Raw genomic sequence first — 21684 nt, forward strand, 5'->3', positions numbered from 1 at the left:
TTATATTATAAGAGACCTCTCAGGCTTTGCAACCCAGTGGTTGCCCCCCTGCAGGCTCCATTATTGTGCCGACATCTACACAACCCACGCACAATAATTTAACACAAACGGTTATACAATACATCCCTACATAACACATATATATATATCTATAAGAATGAATATAACCGTTTAAATCGACATGGAAACTCCAAAATCATTTATCACCCCCGCGCCTCTGTATAAAAAAAATTACAACGTATTTTTGATATCACGCCCCTTTAATATTTATCGCGCTTCCTTTAAAACCTGCATCGGATATTTCTCAAAACACCTGTGCAGTAAAATATGTTTTTTTTTTTGCTATAACTAAATAGACTTTTAATTGGCATAACCCGATCAGTTCAAGTTAACGGACGTAAGATTCAGCCCAATAATATTTTAACAGACGTGATCATATATAAATCTTTCAACACTTAATATGTAAATTTCTAATACCAGAGCAATAATATCATACTATTATTAAAAATTTTATTATTTCGTTGTTAACATAAAATTATTTTTTTTCTCCCTCTTCGACTCATCCCGAAAAATATTAAATATTTCATTTATTTCTTTATGATATTTTAAAATTTATTTTACTTTTTATTTACCCATCGGCGAACGAGTTTTGATGCTGGGTGTAACTCACACTTGTTTCGCGGAGGCTACCCATGAGTGCCATTCTCCAGTGATGCGTCATCATTCTTTTACAGTTCATAAAAATCGTCATGTACTCTTCTTATACTGAGTGGCAAATTACTTTTTTTTTAATAATAATAATAATAATATAAGCAATAAAATATTTATACTTATAAATATTTTATTACGCGAGGAATTAAATTATAAATCATCAACAGAATCAACCGGGCCTATTTTTATTGGCGACAAATTATGTACATATTCCATTACGGATTAATGTTATTTAATTATTTTAATAATTATTATTTATAGTTTTCTATACAATCGTCACGCGTAACATGAACACGTGTTCGGTACAAACATTTTTTCGCTACACACTTGTGAACACGAGAGTGCAACGCGCGTGATGTCTATGTACACAATAATAATGTGTATAATAAGTGTAACGAACTCAACTTCAATGTAATGGTATCCTGTTGATACATATACATATATGTACCTTTTTTTCTCATATTACTTCTGTAATAATTATTTTTCTTAATTACAAAAAAAATAATATATTTAATTACATTTTTTCTTAACGCGAATTAAATCCGGAGTGGATGACTGTTTTTATTTCATTCCCTAGGAGTAAAATTTACTCCAAAATCATTCCACTGGAAAAACAAACTCCCAATTTACTCCGTATGCGGAGTAATTTTTTTTTACTCCAGAACTTTCAGTAATGGAGTGAATTAGGATTTAAATAAAATCCAAAATTACTCCGAAGTTACCCTCGATTTTTACAGGATAATAAAATTATATTACATATGAATACACAGTAAAAAATCGGGAGTGATTATGGATTTTATTTAAATTGAAATTAACTCCGTCATTCGGAGTATCGAAGTTTAAAAAAAGTCACTCCGATTTGGAGTTAATATATATTAAAATAAATTCTGCTTTGGAGTAAATTTTACTGTGAAGGGGTTGAAAAAAAAACAGTCATTCGCTTTTACTCCGCAAATTTTTTGCCGTGGGTATCTATATATATATATATAATAACAACGGAAAATTTTCTTCAATTTCTCTCAAGCCAGCCGGAAAATCATAAAAATTATGTAGCAAGAAGCAAAGTTTGTTGAAAACTTTTAATTTTTTTTGTTATTAATAAATATTTTGTACTAGAAGCACGTACGGCATATGCATTCTAACAGTAAAACCTATATGTATATAAATTAAGTATTGAACTATCGGCACGGGATATCGCTACTAATTCCGAGGTTAATTCTATTTCGCAACTAACGTAAAGTATATATAAATACATCTACATACACAAATAAATCTATAAAAGTAACACAATATTGCGAAAATAGTTTCCGCAACAGAGTTTTATTAACTCCAGAAAACTTAAATCTTTATTAACTATAACTTTTTATAATAATTATCTACTATTAAATTATATTATTACGCATAATAATTTAACTCAAGGAAATTCCATAATTCAACTTTTAAATTTATTGCCAAACAATTTCAATATAAATCATGATTAATAATTATGCTTCTCAATGTACGGAAAAGTTACTCTAGAATATTTCAATCTGATACAAATTTAGCATAACTTTAAATGAATAGTCTAGTGTTTTTGAGAATATTAACAGAGGGCAGAAAATTTCAATCAAAATTTTCTCAGGGCGCGTGAAAATATTTTGCGCAAAGAAGTCATTTTTTTCTGTGTATGTATTAGTTTAAATATACAGTCAACAAATAATGAAAACTGACGCTAAGAGAGTAATGAGTTATGAGATATAATAGTGATGTAAGAAGCCGTAAAATAAATCTTGACAGCATAGCAGTTGTAGTGAATTGCGTGTCTAGGATAAATACGTCGGCACTGATGTATTTCATCCTTAAACAGAAATCGTCAATTAAAATTAAGGTGAAAATTTTAGGTACAGAATCGGAATAAAAATTATGAATGACAGAAATTTTCGAAATTAGCAAACGGTAAATTATTATAATTTACATAATGAGGGGACGGATTCCTAAAGGACATGGATAAATAATTTATATGGAGTCTAGAGTACATTGGAGGTAATAAAAGCTGGGGCATCATAAACCGAGTCCTTGGTCATCATAAGACTTGTGCCGACTGAAATATATAAAATTAAAAACGGTATAAATGAAACGGCATCGAGGTAAGGTCTGTAGATTTCACTCGACTACTTGTAAGATGGGCGGATTTTCGTCATGGAGTCATTGTACATGACGGATGTCTTTGACGGATCGGTCATAAACCTTGGGGTCTTTTCTTGGAATCGGGGAAAGCGAATTTGTGTCTTGTATTTGTATTATTTCGTTGGGAAGTAGAAATAGTAAAGGGAATTAAATAAAATAGAATGAAATTCAAGAGAGATAGAGATTTTAAAAAAAGTAGGGAATACTACGTCGGGCCGGATCTCTCCTCTGGCAGTGAGACCCAAAGAAGGCCCACCCGCTGACTTCGGCGGGCCTTAAATCGGGGATTATGTCAGGATTACGGATATACTAAACTATAGACTGTAGAATCGCTTTCGAACCTCCTCCGATGTCTGGCTAGACAGAATACATATATATATATATATATATATATATTTTAAATCAGATACCTTTGCAAGCTCGTTTTACTAACCATACTTAAGGGGTTAGGGGTACTCAGGGGTATGAAAAAATGATGATTTTCAATAATTTTTTTTTTGTAGTTAATTACTTTATTTGACAAAAATAAAAACATAGCTTTATTAGAACACGTTTCGATTTGACTTCACGAAAATTTCAAAAAAAAAAATTAATAATTCAAAAAGTTATCGCTGTTTTTGTAGAGCCCGTTCCTCCCGAAGTCCTTTGCGGTGATCATCATAAGTCCTTGGAGATTCATCTAAAATCAATCGGACAAGAAAAATTAGTTTTATTAATAGATAATCTTGTGCCTGATCGAAGCTTTTTTTTTTTTTTTCGAAATTAACAAAATGGCGGCCTCAGGAAATTTTTTTCAAATTTTCGAGAAAAAAACCGACAGTTTATTGTTAAAAAAAAATCGAAATTTTTGAAAAAAAAAAAAATCCTTCGATCAGGCACGAGTTTTTAATGTATTTCAAAAGTACAATAAATTTTATTGAAATCTACCGAGCAGTTTTTAAGTTACAGTGATCACCAGTTCAGAAAACATAGTTTTGAGAAAAACGCATTTAAAGTTTTGCTATGGATTTATGTCGAATTATAAGAATTATTTAATAACTTACACTGAGTCATCTATTCCTGGACCATATAATAGCTCTTCAGCCGACATAGCAGCTTCCAAAATATCGATTTGCTGGTGCCTACGTTGCAATCGACCTTCTCGGGTGTTATCATTAGCGCGCTTATCTGCTACTTTGATACGTGCAGCATCCATTCTTTCTGCATACCGATGAGAATTAGGCCCACAATTAAGTCCTAGTGTATTCATCAAGACTAATAATGAATTTATACCCTCATTAAATATACACATAGCAACGTATGCAGCTATTTGTACGATAGTAAAACTAGTATTTACCGTTTTTGGACATATTTTCCATACTAGTTGGTTAAAGCTTTCATTATTATTCTGATTGAATCCACCTACACATCTTGAAAGTAAATTTTCATTACTAAGATCTTCGTATATAGGCTTGATAGCTTTTAAAACATCAGAAGGTAAAGGAGAATAATCGTGAGAAAAGGTATCAAGCTCTCCTCTTGCTTCAGCGCGCTGGTAAGAGCACCAAGATTCTTCGCCTTTTGGACACATATCATGATTCGGTTTTTCATCACTCGAGCCGTAGTGATAAAAGGTTGCCATTATAGCAGATTTCATATTTTCAACAGGAAGGAATATATTCATTTCCACAGTTATTACATGCAACTACAATTTTGAATCCCAGCCCACGTGTACTTGCTGTTTGAAACACTACATTTCCATCACATTTTTTACATTTTATAAGAGCAGAAATTGCAGTGAATACCTGAATAAAATTTATTATTCGAAATTCAGTACTGCTGTCTTCAGGTACATCATCTTCAGTGTTTTGTTTTAATTTTTTAGAAGATGTACTCTGAATACTTTCATCACGTTCGGCTGTTTTCGGATTAAAAACATTCTTTCTTTTGACTGAACGCGACTTATTAATTTTTTCAGAACTCCGAAGTTCTCTTGAAACCTTTCTAGAATCACGTCCCATGGTTAATAATTTAATTCACTTGAGAAATAATTTATCACAAAACTATCGACTGATCAGTGCAACGACTACAGGTATACTGGCAACCAAAAATTATTTTTCAGTTCTTGTACTACCTACAAATTGTGAATATATGTAGAAGGATATATATATATATAGAAGGATATATATATTTATATATCCTATATATATATATATATATATATATATATATATATATATATATATATATATATATATATATATAATAATAAATACATTAAAATGGGGAGATATTCATGACAATGAAACCCGAAAGGTCGGTTGCTTGCAGCTGTTTCTAGCTACCTGCTCTCGAATGCCACGTAGCACCCGAGCGTCCTTTGGTCATTGTTAAATAACTCGAAAAGAATTTGTCGGATTCACTTCAAATTTTCACACAATATTTTTAAAATATTATACTTTAAGAAAATGCAAAAAAAAAAAAATCGATTTTTTGAAAATTCTGACTACCCCTAACCCCTTAACACACTAAAATGAGGAAGCTCTTGAAACTGTCACTCTGTCTAGTTTGTTGTCATTATTTTTTTTCTATATATACATTTACATATATATGTATATATATATATATATATATATATGGGTGTCTAATCTTTTAGTGAACGATTATTTCACTATTAAAATATACACGTCGGCAAAAATGTTTTTGTGGTATTGTTTCTATGAAAAATGTGCCGCTTATATTTTCCTTTTTACTTTTTTTTTTTTTTTTTTTTTTTTTTTTTTTGATGGATTTACGGATACAAAAGCATAATTATAAGTTTTATATATAACCAGTGTCAGTGGTTTAAAATTCTAAAAGATTGCATCTGGTGATGTCAAAATTGTCAGCCTTCACTACGGTCTAGATACTGAAGAATAATTTTTCAATTGCATCTGATAAAAAAATGTTTAATTTGTTTGTTTATTAAATAAACGAATTTCGGTATTCATGTTGTTATAAGAGCAGAAAATATGTCAAGTCAAACATCGTACGTAACAAAGTGAGAAATTCGCACACGTAGAAACAAACAGGAGGCAGAATGTTGTTTATCGTGAAAAGCATTTAAACTCAATGACGTTTGCACATTCTAGACAACCTGACGCCTTGTTACTACACCCTCATGATCATTCGTTACACATCACTGACGTAATTGACGAATTCTTGGTTCACTTTAATATATAACTTTACTTACATTGCTCCCATATGAAATACACTTCAGTCTATTGAATAATTTAACTCTTTCATAAACAATTTATATGTAACATATATCAAATTTATTTTTTCCACTAGAATTGTCAACAATTTGCTTTAAAAAATAATTATTTTATACATTTTGACAATTATAAAAAATTTCAGATATCGCTAATAAAATTGACGAGAATCTGCTCTAAGATCAATGACAATAAAAAAAAATAAACTTGTCAACAAAAATCTCCATTGATGAAAAGTTATCCCGCGTGTAGTGCAGACAGTGAACGACATGTGTGGCTATTACGCACACAACACATCACAACACAGGTAGTTTTCTCAGTTGGATGACTTGGTTGAAAAGTCCCGAGCATCGAGCATCGGGCTGGTTTTACTTTTACACACTTCTAATGTGTATATATAAGACCCGAGTAGAGTAGAGTATATAGAGGAGTGTCCCGCGTGACTCGTGCCACGAGGACGCCCATTCACGGATCCTTTCTGCTGACTTTATTCTCGAACACGCTCAACGACTTGAAGCCGCCACCGCTTTGTGTACCTCTCTATGTGTGCTAGCTCGTTCCTCCCGCTGCGAGACACGCCACGCGGTTCCACACATATGTCTTCTCACCACTCTCCTCTCTTCTCTTTAAACTGCTTTATTTTTCCTCATTCTACCTTTTTTTTCTCTACCCATAAATATATACATCCATATATATACATTTCCACGTTTAAATCCCACCGTCAACCGAAAATTTACCCGCGAAACTCTTCCGCAAACGAACACATATTTATTTATTTAATAAAAAATTTTTTAAGTAGTAAGAGATCATATAATTGGCAATTTATGTCACATCAAAGCATCATTTTGTTGGCACAACTAGACTGCAGTGTAAGTTCTTATATATATACTACACTAGCAAGTATATATATATAAGAGCTAGTAGTAAAGTTATTTCGTCACAGACGCATGTAAGTGTCATTTTACAAGTTAAGACGAATGATAAACTCGTTGATGTGAATACAGAACAAGAGCACGATAAAAAATTATGGCATTCATATGAAATAATTACATAAATAAACAGCAACAAAAATTTTTAAAGCCTCAAATTGAAATCCTTTTATCTATAAAGCGAGAGATGATGGCGATGTGAATTAAAAAATTTATCAAAGAGAACCGAGTTGAACATAATAATAATCGGACCAGTCAGTGTAGTCAGACTAAAACGTTAAATTTCGCACACACGTGTTAAACTTTATTACTCGCAATATTATTTGAAGATTTTATTGTCGTCCTCTTCGCGGTCGGGAGTCGCGGCTTGTACTCATAAGTTTTTCCATTATGTTATATACTATATTCTTTATATATATATAGACATATAGATATGAATGTGAGAGGAGTATATAAAGTTATATGTACATATATAGGCCCACCCAGGTCGCCGTCCGGATGAATCTTTTAGTTTAAAAAGACACAAGTGGAATTATAACCGCACCCATTTGTCTATTGGATATTACACGGTTGCGCCGAAGAGATTTAATCCTCTATTTATTTTTTATTCCACTTGATCGTTATCATAATCATCGTTATTATTTTTTTGTAGACTTTGATTGTCATCCAGGTGGCAGCTTATTATATAATTCGTCATATCGGAATCAGAATCTCGGCGATTATTTTAGTGGTGTGGCAACAAGTGTTATAAGGGACGGTCTGGATGAGTGATGTGGATAGTTCGGGGTGTATAGAATCCCAAAGATCCGGCTTGGATACACAATTTTCCCCCTGTGTTGGGTCGAGCATGAAAGAGACTGGCGCCAGCTCTAATATAAGGGCAAGACCCTATTCAATTATTTGATACCATATAATTGTGTCATCATTTGTCTTGCCTTTTTTAATTCACAAACAATTAGGGCACATGATACACAATTATTTATTTCAGCTCCCTTATTTTTATATCATGGGCGTGAAAGAGATTATCATCCAATCTTGCTAATTAATTAATAATTTACTTAATGTCCTAAGATGATAAGTGGACTGATAGGATCGAGTAACTTGCAGTCAAGTTTGTAATTTTTTTTTGCTTTATTTGTTTATTTTTATTCACATACATTTTTTTTCTCGTATTTTTTTAACTTCCCTCAAAAAATGGATAATTTGTCAAATTGTCTATATTTTCTAAAAAATATTTATGAAATTAAAATTGTCAGATTTTTAAAAATTCATATTTCTTAGAATTGTAAAAAAAAATTAAAAAATTAATTGTCGCAACAAAGTTTTGTACAATACACGAAAAAAAAAGATTTTCTGGCGGAAAAGTTTTCTACCCGCCCTAAGAAAATTTTTACATCATGAATTAAAAACTAACAATTTCGATTTTCGATTCTTACTGCAAAATATTTTTCGCGCTAAGAAATTTTTTTTTCTGCGCATATGACCGTAAAAAATTGAGTTAATAAGAATTAAAAAATAGCAAGTAATGAAAATGAATTTCTTTGTCTGAATATGAGTTGATATAATTTTCTCATTCAGTGAGGCCATATGTGCATGAGTGAATGTGTTAAATTATATTTTTATATCTTTCTTTATTCTCGCCGTTGCCCTAAACGAATCGCGACTGACAGTTAACTCGCGACGCATCATAAATTATAACAATATTTCCGCGAAATCTTAACAAGATTATAAACCAGATTGTAACACTCTTAAGCTTTTAGTCTGTACTCGACATCTAACATTTGAATCCCTCCTACTCTTACCTATAAATTCTATACTTTGTATTCAACACGTTAAAGTTAATATGTATCCAGAATCTTATTCCATCTCTTTTAAATAAAACCCGTAGATGCAGATCTATTTATAATAACAGTTAAGTCTCTCGCGGTATAGCCGGCAAGGCAGTAAATGTCGTGTGTATTTCATATGGACAAGTCCCGACTCCACCCTCAACTCTTCTCTTCTCTTCGGGCTGGGGCAATTTCTCGCAATGCCAATTTCACATCACATCTTTTACTTTACTGATAATACTCCACACAACAGCCTAACAAAGTTTAAACCTTACAAGACAGCCGCTCGTCATCATCAAAAACTTTTTTCTTTTTTAAATATATTTCATTTAAACATTTTTCATCTTCACCAATAAAAAACCCAACAATAAAACATCAATTACTCAAGTTCATTCATTTAAATTGTAATTACATTTTTTTAATTATTTACTCAAACAACACAACCATTAAATTTTTCTTTCGTAAATATTTCACAATTTTTTATTAAACAATCGCGTGTCCTGCGCGAAATTTTGCTATTTCATTTAATAAACCATAAATAGACAAAATTAAATATCTAGACCCTGTATAAAAAAAAAAACTGCGAAATATGAGACAACTAGATATTATAGATATAAATACGTCTTTCATTCGATAGATTTCAGGGTCGTCACGCGAGAGATTCCGCGAAAAGTCATTTCGCACTCCCCAAAGTCTTGAATTCTTCAGCCCTCACTCACTCTGTCTCTCCCTCTCTTATATTATATCGACTGAAAACTTATAACATAGTTATATCCGTGGGTTAATAAAGGCCTCTCAGTCTCTCTACTCAAGCCGATCGTTATTAGATTGGACACTCCTTTCTCTCTCGTAGCCCATCACAATAACCCATAAAATGCAACATTTTGTTTCGTATACCAATTACCTACCGGCCACCTTGCCTCGCCTTCATTCGTCCCATCAACTTATTCGCCGCACACATCCGCACACATGTACGTATACACACACATACATAAACATATTAAACCATCGACGACTCGGTACTCGAATAATAAAACGTCCGCGCACCAGCGCATGCGAGAGGGCCCTCAAGCGACTGACATCTCGCGTCGATATCATTAACTAAAACTCTTATATCATTTCTCCCAAGTACTTTAAATATTTTATTGTTTTTTTTTAATAACACAAACCTACGCGTACATTAATAAGAAAATTTTTTAATCTTCTTTAAACCGTGATATATTTTACGAGCAGCTTTTATTTTTTTGTTCTTTAGTCTTATTATTTTTAACGTTGTGGCTTTTTCTTTATTCTCTAAAGTACTTATTGTAAGTTCGAATCCATGGAGTACCATAACATCGATGGTAAAAATACGTATCCGATGATAAATAAAATTCAAGAGCGAGACAAACTCATTTGTGGGCATACGATTTTGATCGTTTGTTTCTGTGTCGGCGAGTAACATGATGGACTCATATCTTGAGTTACTCAGTGCGACGAGGAAGAGGACCGGCATCATACCCACAGCCCACAGCGGGACACTGGTGGTGGTGGTCATTATAAAAATAACTGCTGATTGGACGCCCTACCAAGAAAAGTCGTAATCGTATCCTCAATGTTAATGTTTCTGTTCTGTTCTGTTCTCCTCAGTTCAGTTCCTCTGAGCATTTGAGGGACAAGAGTAAGAGTGTTAAACTCCCTCAACTTTCTTTGTTGATTGTATTTTTTGATTACTATCCGTAATCTGTACTTAAAAAACAACGCCCATTCTTTAATTGCATACTTAAATACATATTTTTATTGCTTTATTTATTTGGAACATCATTTCTATGGACTGCAAAAAATCGGGATTCAATTCGGATTTTATTTAAATTCGAATTCACTCCCTGACTAGGAGTTTTAGAAAAAATCACTCCGCATAAGGAGTAAATAGATAAATAAATATTTATTAATTTAAAGTAATTCCAGACTTTAGTTTAACTATTTTTAGTGTTTATTTTATTTTAACACACAGTCAGCAGTTCGTAAAAAGCCCTTTTGGTATACAATCGGTATTCGAATCACGTTGTTCGCCATAAAAGCTTCTCGCAACAGCTACGGCTATTATATTGACGACTTCGCGGCGTTCAAGAGTCTATACCATATATATGTGTACGGGTATATATTGGAGAAAACCAAACTCAACAATAATACATATATATGAGATGAGAATGTGTTTAAAATATTTAAAACAAAGAGTCGGACTAGTAACAATCATTCTTATTCTACTGTAGGTTTCATCGCATGATTTGTAGCCTACAAGTATTAACTTTTAACAAAATTGTATATGTACTTTAAACTTTCAACTCCTTTAGACTCCGTTTTACTCAAATGAATTGGACTGTTTTCATATTTCGTATGATTTGTTTTTCACTCGCATCAGTAATTCAATAAAATTTAAATGATTCGATAACTTCTAGTACTTAGCATAGTAACTAATACTGAAGCTTTGTCTATATATTTATGTTGTAATTGTAACAACAGGCAAATTAAGCCACCTAAAAATTTTTTTTAATGACTCAAGTCGTAATTTTCAAAAATTTTGTAAACGCTTTTGCAGTAAAATTGTTTATTAAATTGTACACATTAAATATATTTTTAAATTTTAATTAAATAAATTATTTTCTCCATTTTCCTAAACTACCCCGTTTACCATAAAATGAAATTTTTTTTTTATTTTCTTATAGTGAAAAGTATAAAATTTAGTAGTCAAAATAAAAAAGTCAATTTTTCCACAGTGTCCCATTTTGCCCTCCCTTCTGAAATCGTAATTTCGTAACATCCTCAATTTTTACCAATGAATTTTATTTCATTAAATATTCACTGCAGTTTTTTAAGACCGGTCTGAATCATAAGCGAAATTACAGCAAATTTTTAAGAGCAATTTAAGAAAAAAAAAAAATTTCAACGGAAATCGGAGTTTATACATTTGTAAATATTCTCACTATTACATACATTGTATATCAAAGTAAAGGCTTCGTGCCGCCATTTTGTGAATGTTTTTTTATTGTTGCATTCTATATAGAAGCATTAAACTGGTTGCCAGGGCACGTATATCAACAATAATTGCAGGGCCAATAATAAAGCCGGAGGGGCGAAGTCTCGATAGCCCGAAATTGCTGGTTCCCCTACCAGGAGGATAACCGCGACTAGCATTGTTATTACTTTTTATCTCTATCTCTCTTTTACTTTCCGAGTTTCTCTACTCGGTGGGTAAAGAACTGAACGGCATGGCGGCAGCCCTATTCGCGTCCTCCATACCGGATAAATAAACGATCCTTTACTTAGCAACATTTTGCCTCGCCGCCGCGAACAATTCGCGAGCCCATGGCTCTACAGCTATCAGACAAGTTAACAGACTTCTTGATACTTGAGACTTTCCCTTGTTTACTTGAACCCAAGACTAAGAACAAGACCAAGACCGAGATTTTATACTCAACCACATCGGATAGGGTGTAACCAAGTTAAAAGACTGTACTCCGGGTGTATACCACAGGAAAGTCTGCTCTACAATACTCTGTACGTACACCAACTAGTAAGTTGTCTACCTATATACCTTTGAAATTGTTTGCAACCTCATAAAAGTATACGTTCCTCGCGTGATAGTCGCAAATTTGTTATTACTCTTGTTAACGCTCAGGTTCTTTAAAGCCTGGGCAAACTCGTTTAAATTTTTAAACTTTCCTATCTTTACCACCACGTGTCTATATATTTAAATATATTCATATATATTCATGCCTACATACATTTTATCATCCATCACATGTTTCTTGACATGGAAAATTTTTATTCCTCAATTTTTATTTTTACATGGAACAAAAAGTGTTGAGTAAAAATTACCACAGGGCTGAGAAAAAATTACTGTTTTAAAAAATAATCAAGTGTCCAAGAGTTGGTTTAAAATATTCTGAATTTGAAAATTAATTTTTTTTTTAATTCAGTAAATTAATTAGTAGTATTTATTGTAAAGTCAGTAAAATTTACTTACAATAATTTTTGTTTTTTTTTATTTTGCAGGCACACCAATCAATCGATTACCTATTATGGCAAAATCTGTTCTTGACCTGTACGAACTATATAATTTAGTGATTGCTCGCGGTGGTTTAGTAGACGTCATAAACAAAAAATTATGGCAAGAAATTATAAAAGGTTTGCACCTGCCTTCAAGTATTACTTCGGCGGCGTTTACTCTACGTACACAGTAAGTATATAATTATAATTACTGCAAATAATAATAGTACATACGCTATCGTATAAATAATTAAGTCATATATCCACGGAGAAAAGTAGACGAATTTTTATAACGCTGTCGACGAAAGTTTAAACAGAAAGTTGAGTCGTCAAATATTTAAAAAAAAATTTTGAGCTTTTAAATGAGTCTCCAAAACGAGTCGTAATAAAAAAATTATACGCCCTTTTGGTTCTAGGAAGCTCCCTAAAGTCAAAAGGACGAATAAAAATCTGTCCTTATGGAATTAATAGACTGAAAAAACTCAGGAGTTATTACGGATTTTATGAAATCCAAACTCCGTCACTCGAAATTTCGGAGTTTTAAAAAAAATCACTCGGCATATGGAGTAAATAGGGAGTTTGTCTTTTCAAAGGAGTCATTTCGGAGTGATCTGGATTTTATTTGAATCCGCATTCACTCTGATTCGGAGTTTTAGTATTAAAATAAACTTCCCTTCGGAGTGAATTTCACTCCAAGGGGATTAAATAAACGAACAGTCATCCGGTCCACATTCACTCCGGATTTTATCCACGTTCGGTCCGCGAATTTTTTACAGTATAACGCGATAGATACATATGAATATATGTGTGATTGTAACAAAGACATCAAAAAAATATTTGAATATTGAATAGGCCGATGTAAAAAAAATAAAAAACGGCGTTAAAATTTGCAATGTCGCGAACCGAGAGATAATTGATACGAGAATGTCATGAGAGTTGTAGTAGTAGTAGTAGTAGTAATAGTAGTGGTAGTATTCTGCGATCTTATATCCCGCGGACGTCTCGTTGCTCGAATGATGGATGTGCCACCGTCCCGACAGAATGTCGGACGTCACATACAAAGCGTCGCCGAGTTATTTTCATATGTGAAAACCAAGTCCTCGGTATATTGCCCTCGCATATATCGCTTGTATTTTGTATTAGACTGCGCTACACTAGTTAATATATACCGGGGTTTTTATTTTTTATTTAACTCACTCTTTTTTAATTTTTTTCCGTCATTCTACTTATACTTCCCCACTTAAAGTTTCATCAACTGTCTCCATTTCCTTTTTCATCCCTGTCACATCTATAACGTGCCTCTCAATCTTTATCGTATCTCTACACTACTCTATATTATATATTTAGAACCGTCATTCTGTCATCTGCTTGCCTTTCACTAGATTTTACTCTCAATCTATCATACATTTATAAATTATTAATATATTTATTTTAGATAAATCATTTTTATTATTTTTAAATCTCACAGAATAAACTCAAGTCATTATTTTATTTTTTATTTTCAAATCGGGCTTTTTTTTTACTCTCTATTTTTTTTCAAAATCTCATTCATTGAAAAAAAAATTATGAGATAAAATATACCACTGAAAAAAATTTTTCACCTTAAATATATAAAGTATACAAATAAAAAAATTGTCAAATTAAAATTAAAGAACAAAAAAAAAAATTTTTTTAAAATTTTGTTTGGCCCGTGAGCTGCAAAATTTCTCTTTAAAAAAAAAGTATCTTTAAATCTCTTAATAAACGATGACAAAATTCCAAGTATCCATTTGTTTACAAAAAATAATAAAATACGAAATTAACGAGTGAGTTTTAGTTTTAAATGTTTGATATTACAAAATGTTGATTCAAACCCGTTTCTACTTATTCTTTTTTACCGCGCGGCTAAATGTTTATTATTGTTTCCACAAGAGTCCAAGTGCAAGCTAAAAACTCCCGGCAACTCGCCCCATTTTATTTCACTTCAACTTACATCATGTAATATAACAAATACATACATACAATTATATCAATCTCAGATGTTACCATGCTCTTCTGATAGTTACGATATCGTCCGAAGATCAAAAATAGGCGACCAAAATAAAATTTATACTCAAACTACAAAGACATTCTCCAAAGTCTGTCCATTTACAATAAAATAAAATCCACAAGATTAATGAAATTCTCAACATTCTTAACAGTGATATGTTTTTTTTTTGGACAATAAATTAAAGAATTATAATTTAATATATATAAATATATATACACGTGCTGTTAAGATTTTTGCTGGAGTAGTTTATCCCTTAGTCTGCCAGACAATCGTAAAAAACGAAACGATCCTCACGCGAATTATAGGCTGTGGTATGCTTCAATTTATGTATACCTCATATATGTATATGTATATATATATAACCTATAATCGATACAAAAAAACTATATAACATTTAAAAAAGTCAATGTCAAGATAACCGCAAGTGATGCTCGTAACTTTATTTTGAATTTAAATTTAAATTTATATATTGTATTTAAAATATTTATATATTTATATATATTTAAATGCACAGAATATATAGTAAACATTATATAATTATTGTATATACTTTGAGAAAAAAAATATATATTTTTTGTCAGAAGGTCACAGTATTGAATTTATTTTTTTGTGACAATAGAATTTTTATTATTTTATTTTTGTCGGGGCTGTAAAATATTTGAAATATTTTTTGAGTTTTTCAAATACTTGACATCATCCATCAAGTATTTTAATGCAGTTATTTTTAGTAGATTTCATATAATTTTTTATTACGTTCGCTCTCACGAAATTTGTAAAAAATTTCCCTTTGCTGAGTAGATCCTAAAAATTGTTATTGGTTCAAAAGTTTATATATTTATATATATATATATATATATATGAAGTATAACCCGGTTTTTTATCACGATAACACTCACAATTATTCTCAAATTGTAATCAAATTTTTTTTTTTTTTAAATTATGATTTTGATAAAATTACTTTCGTAAAAAGCGGCCGTTTTAAAAAAAAATTTACACCCCCACCATTTTTTTCTCATAAATTACTAATAAAAAAATCAAGTTCATTCTACAAAAAAAAAAAATACTGTAATTTACGTTGATTATAATTCCAAGCGATTTAAAAATTAAAATTTTTCAAACTTTTTCACGAAACGTCATTTTTTTTTTCTAAAACTATTATTGCGATTTTGAATATGAACAAGAGTATAAGTGAATAATAAAAAAATGAATACAAAAATAATCAGTGTTTTAAAAATTCTAGATACATGAAATATTTGTACCCGTACGAGTGTGAAAAACTGCGGCTATCAACACCAGCGGAGTTACAAGCGGCAATAGACGGCAACAGACGGGAAGGACGTCGCAGCAGTTACGGAGCATATAGTGGAGGTAGTGGTGATAATATGTTACCACGAACCCCAAGCACACCTGGTTCATTGGCACTGCATACACAAATGTCACCGCTATCTTTAGTAACAGCATTGGGAGGACAGCATCATAGCGCACAGTCGATGGCTAACGGTAGCGCAGCACACACACCTCTGCCATACCATCCTCATCATCCCCAACATCCGCTCGGACAAGCTACTGCCGGTAATTGACTCCATTTGCACAACTAACTTACCCCCGAGTCACTAATTGCTTACTCCACTTCCGACTGCTTTATTCACTCTTTTATTTTCTAATGATTTGCGGTTCAATTACGGCGCTGATTATTTTTTTTTAATTTTACTTTTTGAGTGTGAGGGAGTTTGAGTTTATTTTAAATCGGCTGCTCGAGACTTTTGGCCTCCTCGGAGATGATGATGATGATGATGATGATGCGAACGAGGAGGAGCTGTAATTGATTGTACGATACGCCAAGAGGCAGGCGTTAACGGATGACTCGCGCTAACGAGCATTCCGCAACTTTTTATATTCTCCATCTCCTCTTTACTCTCTTACATACGTTCATTGGTTTGCTTACGTACTTGTGCACTTACACACGCTAACTGTTTTCACGAACTACTAAAAAATATCTTTTGCTTAAAAAAATCCTCGAAATAATTATAAAATTTTTTTTAGTTGAAGTTAAATTAAAAATGACCATGGCAGTTAAATAAAGCATCAAATTTCCTCTCATTTGAATACCCACATTAATATATTTAAATCAAGTGCATGTTGAGTACCAAATAATAATTTTATGAATAAGTCATTAAAAAATTAATATTTTCTCTAAATATATTGTTATTGGTTCTCATTTAACGTAAAATTTTATCAAATACTCAAATATTGAATGTTTTTTGTTCTCTAAATTTTTTTGAATTTTTTTTTTTCTTTTTTAACCAAAATAATTATCACGGCTGATGTTTCCATACGATTTCCTCTCGTTTGAGTACCCACATCAATATATTTAAAGCAAGTGGGTAATAAACATATAATTAAAATTTTCTAATTAACCAATAAGACAATAATGAGCTTATCCAAATATATCCTTGTGGGTACTCATTTAACGCGTAATTTCATCAATAATTCACCAAAAATATCAGTTTTTCCTATAAAAAAATTCCCACCCGAAAAAACATTTATAATTTTCTCAAAAATTAAAAAAAAAACAGATTATTAATTGAGTTGATTTTTCACAGGGCCAATGGCGGGCGGACCGCCGGCTGACTTTGATGCACGTGTAACAGATTATCTAAAATTATTGCAACGAGACTTTCAACGCAGTATGGGATCAAGTTCACCGCCGCTGATACACAAACAAGGTTCACCACCAGGTTCACCGCCACGTGACACAAACCAAGCGTTAGCAGAAATGTCAAGACTGACATTATGGAACATGTACAACAATAATCCGCTGTATGGTGGATTGGCACAGCCGCCACTATCGCCGCAGACGTCCCACTCTCCGCATCCACAGGCCGCGAGCCCTGAGCCCCAACGCGAAGCACTAGATCTAGGGTTGCGCACATCGCCGACTTCTTCATCGCCAATCCGGCACAGCTCACCCTCATCTGGCGGCAGCCTTCAAGTTAAAAAAGACCGCGAGTCTCTCGATACCCCCTCCCTAATGACTTCACAAAAGCGCTCGCTCTCCGACGACGAGGGCCCGCACGAAAAAATGACTGCGTTACCGGGAACGCATATTAAAATTTCAAACCGCGGAGACGGCAGAAACGGAGACAATTCTCTTGCCGTCAGTATGGAGATAAACGGAATGATGTATCAGGGTGTCTTGTATGCACAAAGTGACAATAATAATAAAACTAGTATCAGTATCAGTAATAATAATAACAACAAAACGCGGAGTTTGGTATCGTGAATTTTCAATTCAGTTCATTCATTTTATTTTATTTTTTTTTTTTTAACAAATAATTGGATGTGACATATGCTTTTAATTTAATTATTTAATTTCATTTTTAAATTTCATGTTTTTAAAATTATTCGATGGGTCCCGTATCTTTTTTTTTATCGCGACCGGTAAAATCACTCGAGGAAAAAAAAATTATTTTATTTTATTTTATTTTCTTATTCTTTGGATAAGTCATGAAAATTAACGCAAAGAAACAATATTTTGAATTTTTTTTTACAGTTTTGCTATAATTGGAATTATTTGATTTTCTTTCGCGCATGTACCGAATTTATATTTAAAAAAATATTCATGATTTATATCAATATAAAATACTAGGATCCATCGATAGGAGAAAAGTGAGTGCGTGCAATTGAAACAAAAATTATAATTATGATAAATAAAATCCAATTTTACTTCGATTTTTTTTTCTAATATGCATACGATTTTTTTTTTGTTATCGGATTCTTTTACTCAATTATGTACATTTTTTTATTTTATATTCATTTATTATTATCATTACTATTATCACTATTACTATTATTATTATTATTATATTATGCATCACATATTCATATTAAAATTTTTTATTGAGTAAAACATAAACTAAGAAATTTTAGATAAAAGAATCTTATAAAAATATGTAAAAAAAAATAATAATAATTTTGGATGGCATCAGTTGTCTCCAATATTTTTTCATTTATCATAAATTCTTACCGTCAGTTCTTACTAAAATTTATTCTCTACGGTTTCGTCGCCTGCATAAATATAAAAAAAATATTACATTGTTTTATTGCCTACTCAAAAATATTTCATGATATTCAAGCATTCAATTGATTGCCATGTAACTGCCAACCCAAATCTAGAAAAAATCAAGTAGTTGAGGAGAAATGATCAGTGTTCAAAATCGATCACAAAAAAAAAACTGATCTGGAAAATATCAAAACTACGGAAGCCCACAATAGTATAACTCGCGTCCACGATAAGATATTGGGTTGAATCTCAGCTGATAGAGGCAATAACCTGATCAGGTTAACAATTTCCAATAGAAAACTCTGTAAAGTTTTCCAGTTGCGATTATGAAGCCTACCATAGTTCTGATATTTTTAAAATCGTAAAAATGATCATTTCTTTTCAACAAGTATTTGATTTTCTCAGCAAATAGATCAGAAGCTTGTCTACATTAATTAGAAATTTTTTGGATTAGGGTTCACAGTTAAACAGCAATCAATTGAACACAATGAAATATTATTTTCATGGTATCAGCGTCGAAACTTCAAGTCTCAGTGTCTGTACAGTCAGTCAAAAGAAGCGAATTTAAGTCCAATGCCGCGAATTAATATTAGCAGGCGCGTAAATTGTAAATACCTTCAGTCAGCGGGCAGATGAAAACTTGTTTCTTCTCTTGGGAAAAAAAATAGAATATTACACACCCAAGAAGGAAAATAGGACATTACAACCCTGGTGTCTAATCACGTGGTGGCAGTTTGCGCTTACGCTAATAGTTGCTCTTAAATTAACTTATTTTTGACTGGCTGGTAATTAAACTTTAAGTTCCAATGCGAAATCATGAAAAATCTACTGTGTAACTCAGGAAAAAATTCGATTCCGGTCTCGGGTGAAGTCAGCACTAAAGCGGCCAACTTCACCCTGGTCTGAAATTGTTTTATTTCATCCCTTGTCACACAATTTGGTATTAGTAGGCACTGAGGTAAGAAATTGAGCAATGAGAATTTTTTATGTCTGGAAAAATACTAAAGGAATTTGATAAATTCATCAAAACAATCTCGGCAACTGATGGCTTCAAAAATTAATTAAAATGTCAGTTTAGGAAATTTCATTAAATCAAACATTTAATAATTTATTTATTGTATCATTAATAATCATAAACAATCGTAACGTTAATGAGTAAATATTAATTAATAATAAATTATATCATCACAATTGCATTTGATCATAATTATTAATTAATTATATAGATATAAATTTTTATATAAATCATTTTTCAATTTGTACATTTTGTTCACATCACTTGATATTTAATTAATCAACTTCGCTTGATTAATTAGCTTAATTAATAATAGTTATTATTATTATTATTATTATTATTATTAGTATATTTAAATACGAAAAATATATAACGATTGTATAATCTATTGAAATATATTGTGACGCGATAAAGACGATCAAGTCTTGCTTATCCATAAGCTTGTAAATATTTAGTCAGCCAATTAAATAAATGAATAAAATAAAATAAAATAAAATAATAATTACAATAAAAAGTATTTTTTTTTAATTATTATTTTTAATTAGCGATAAGTTTATTAACTGATTATTTTTTTAATGCGTTGATATTTAAATAGTTTTTTTAAATTCATATGATTGAAAATTTATTTTTAATTAATCACTAATTAATTAATTAATTAATTTCATCGCACATTAATTAGTGGCAATGTAAATTATTTTTGAGGGTAGTTTTTAATTAACCACAAAATTAATCATTAAATTTACGTAAAATTAATTAATAATTATTTGGTAAAAAAATTTTTAGTCAAATTTTTAAATGTTTTCGATTGACAAAAATTTTTTTTTGTTTAATTAATTAAAAAAAAATGTTAATGAATTATTTAATGATAAGGCTTATCATTTAACATGAGAGCTAGCCGAAAAGACTGTTATGTAAGTTTATTATTTAAAGATTATTAAAAAAAGTCGTCATCAATTTTTTGTTATTTATTAAAGTATCAAAAATACGCATGGAAAAAAAATGTGGAAAAATTACAATTTTTAGTGGAAAAAAACGGGCCCTTCATAAAAAATACTGAGTATAGTTTTCACTGTACACGGAAAAAAAAACTTTTAAAATTAGTTTGAAATTATAACCCGAAACCTGGGTCTCAGGATAAGAAATTTTAACATTCCAAACATTCAATTTTATAATACATCCCTATAAAAAAAATCCATGTGGGATTGCATGGGAACTCATAGGAATTCATATAGATAATTATGGATTTATGTAAAAATTTATAGAAATTAATATAGGAGTATATAAATTTATACAAGAATCCATGTATGAAATCATGGGTATATGGGTTCCTATGTGGAAAACCCACATAAGAAACTGGATACCGGATTTCCTATGGAAAACCATGTGGGAATCCATCCGACCCCACATAGAAATCTAGGCTGGATTCTCATATGGATTTTTTTGATCGAAGTGTCATAAATTTTCCATGTTTAAGTTACGATTCTTAAAGTTAAAATATTAATTTTTCCTGCATAGACAATTAATTTTGAAATTCATCATTTTTTTCCATGTAATAATTGAGACTTTTTAGTGCAAAAAAGTAATTACAGTAAAAGATACCAAATTCAACATTTTTTATTGTATTTTTCATTGAATAAAACTTTATTAAGAACTGAAAAAAGTCTTATATAAAACTGCAATAAT

The 21684-nt window shown here is 31.2% G+C and overlaps 2 protein-coding genes across 11 annotated transcripts in view; one reads left to right on the top strand and one right to left on the bottom strand.

Annotated features, from left to right (window-relative positions):
• LOC130678578 (protein dead ringer homolog) overlaps positions 1-20889 on the top strand; it is an 82600-nt gene extending 61711 nt beyond the window's left edge. For 3 of the 9 annotated variants that reach the window (XM_057485875.1, XM_057485876.1, XM_057485877.1), the window contains exons 5-7: positions 12901-13084; positions 16164-16495; positions 17527-20889. In XM_057485875.1, the coding sequence (XP_057341858.1) occupies positions 12901-13084; positions 16164-16495; positions 17527-18206 (1196 nt within the window). In that variant the 3' untranslated portion in view covers positions 18207-20889. The remainder of the gene's footprint in view (positions 1-12900; positions 13085-16163; positions 16496-17526) is intronic. The other 6 variants (XM_057485879.1, XM_057485880.1, XM_057485881.1 and 3 more) reach the window with 6 other exon arrangements.
• Positions 3369-4976, bottom strand: LOC130678581 (uncharacterized). 2 transcript variants are annotated; one of them, XM_057485887.1, is made up of 3 exons: positions 4214-4954; positions 3921-4131; positions 3375-3556 (listed from the first exon to the last, which is right to left on the bottom strand). In XM_057485887.1, exons 1-3 carry the CDS (start codon positions 4233-4235, stop codon positions 3553-3555), a joined length of 237 nt encoding a protein of 78 aa, XP_057341870.1. In that variant the 5' UTR covers positions 4236-4954; the 3' UTR covers positions 3375-3552. The 2 variants fall into 2 exon arrangements, with proteins under 2 accessions (XP_057341869.1, XP_057341870.1); XM_057485886.1 differs by having other exon boundaries at positions 3369-3556; positions 3921-4976.
• Positions 20890-21684: the final 795 nt, after the last annotated feature.

Source organism: Microplitis mediator, chromosome 2 (assembly GCF_029852145.1).
Source record: "Microplitis mediator isolate UGA2020A chromosome 2, iyMicMedi2.1, whole genome shotgun sequence".
Lineage (NCBI taxonomy): Eukaryota > Metazoa > Arthropoda > Insecta > Hymenoptera > Braconidae > Microplitis > Microplitis mediator.

Coding starts and splice junctions, on each gene's coding strand:
- LOC130678581 (XM_057485886.1), bottom strand. CDS start 4,540: ATGAATATATTCCTTCCTGTTGAAAATATGAAATCTGCTATAATGGCA.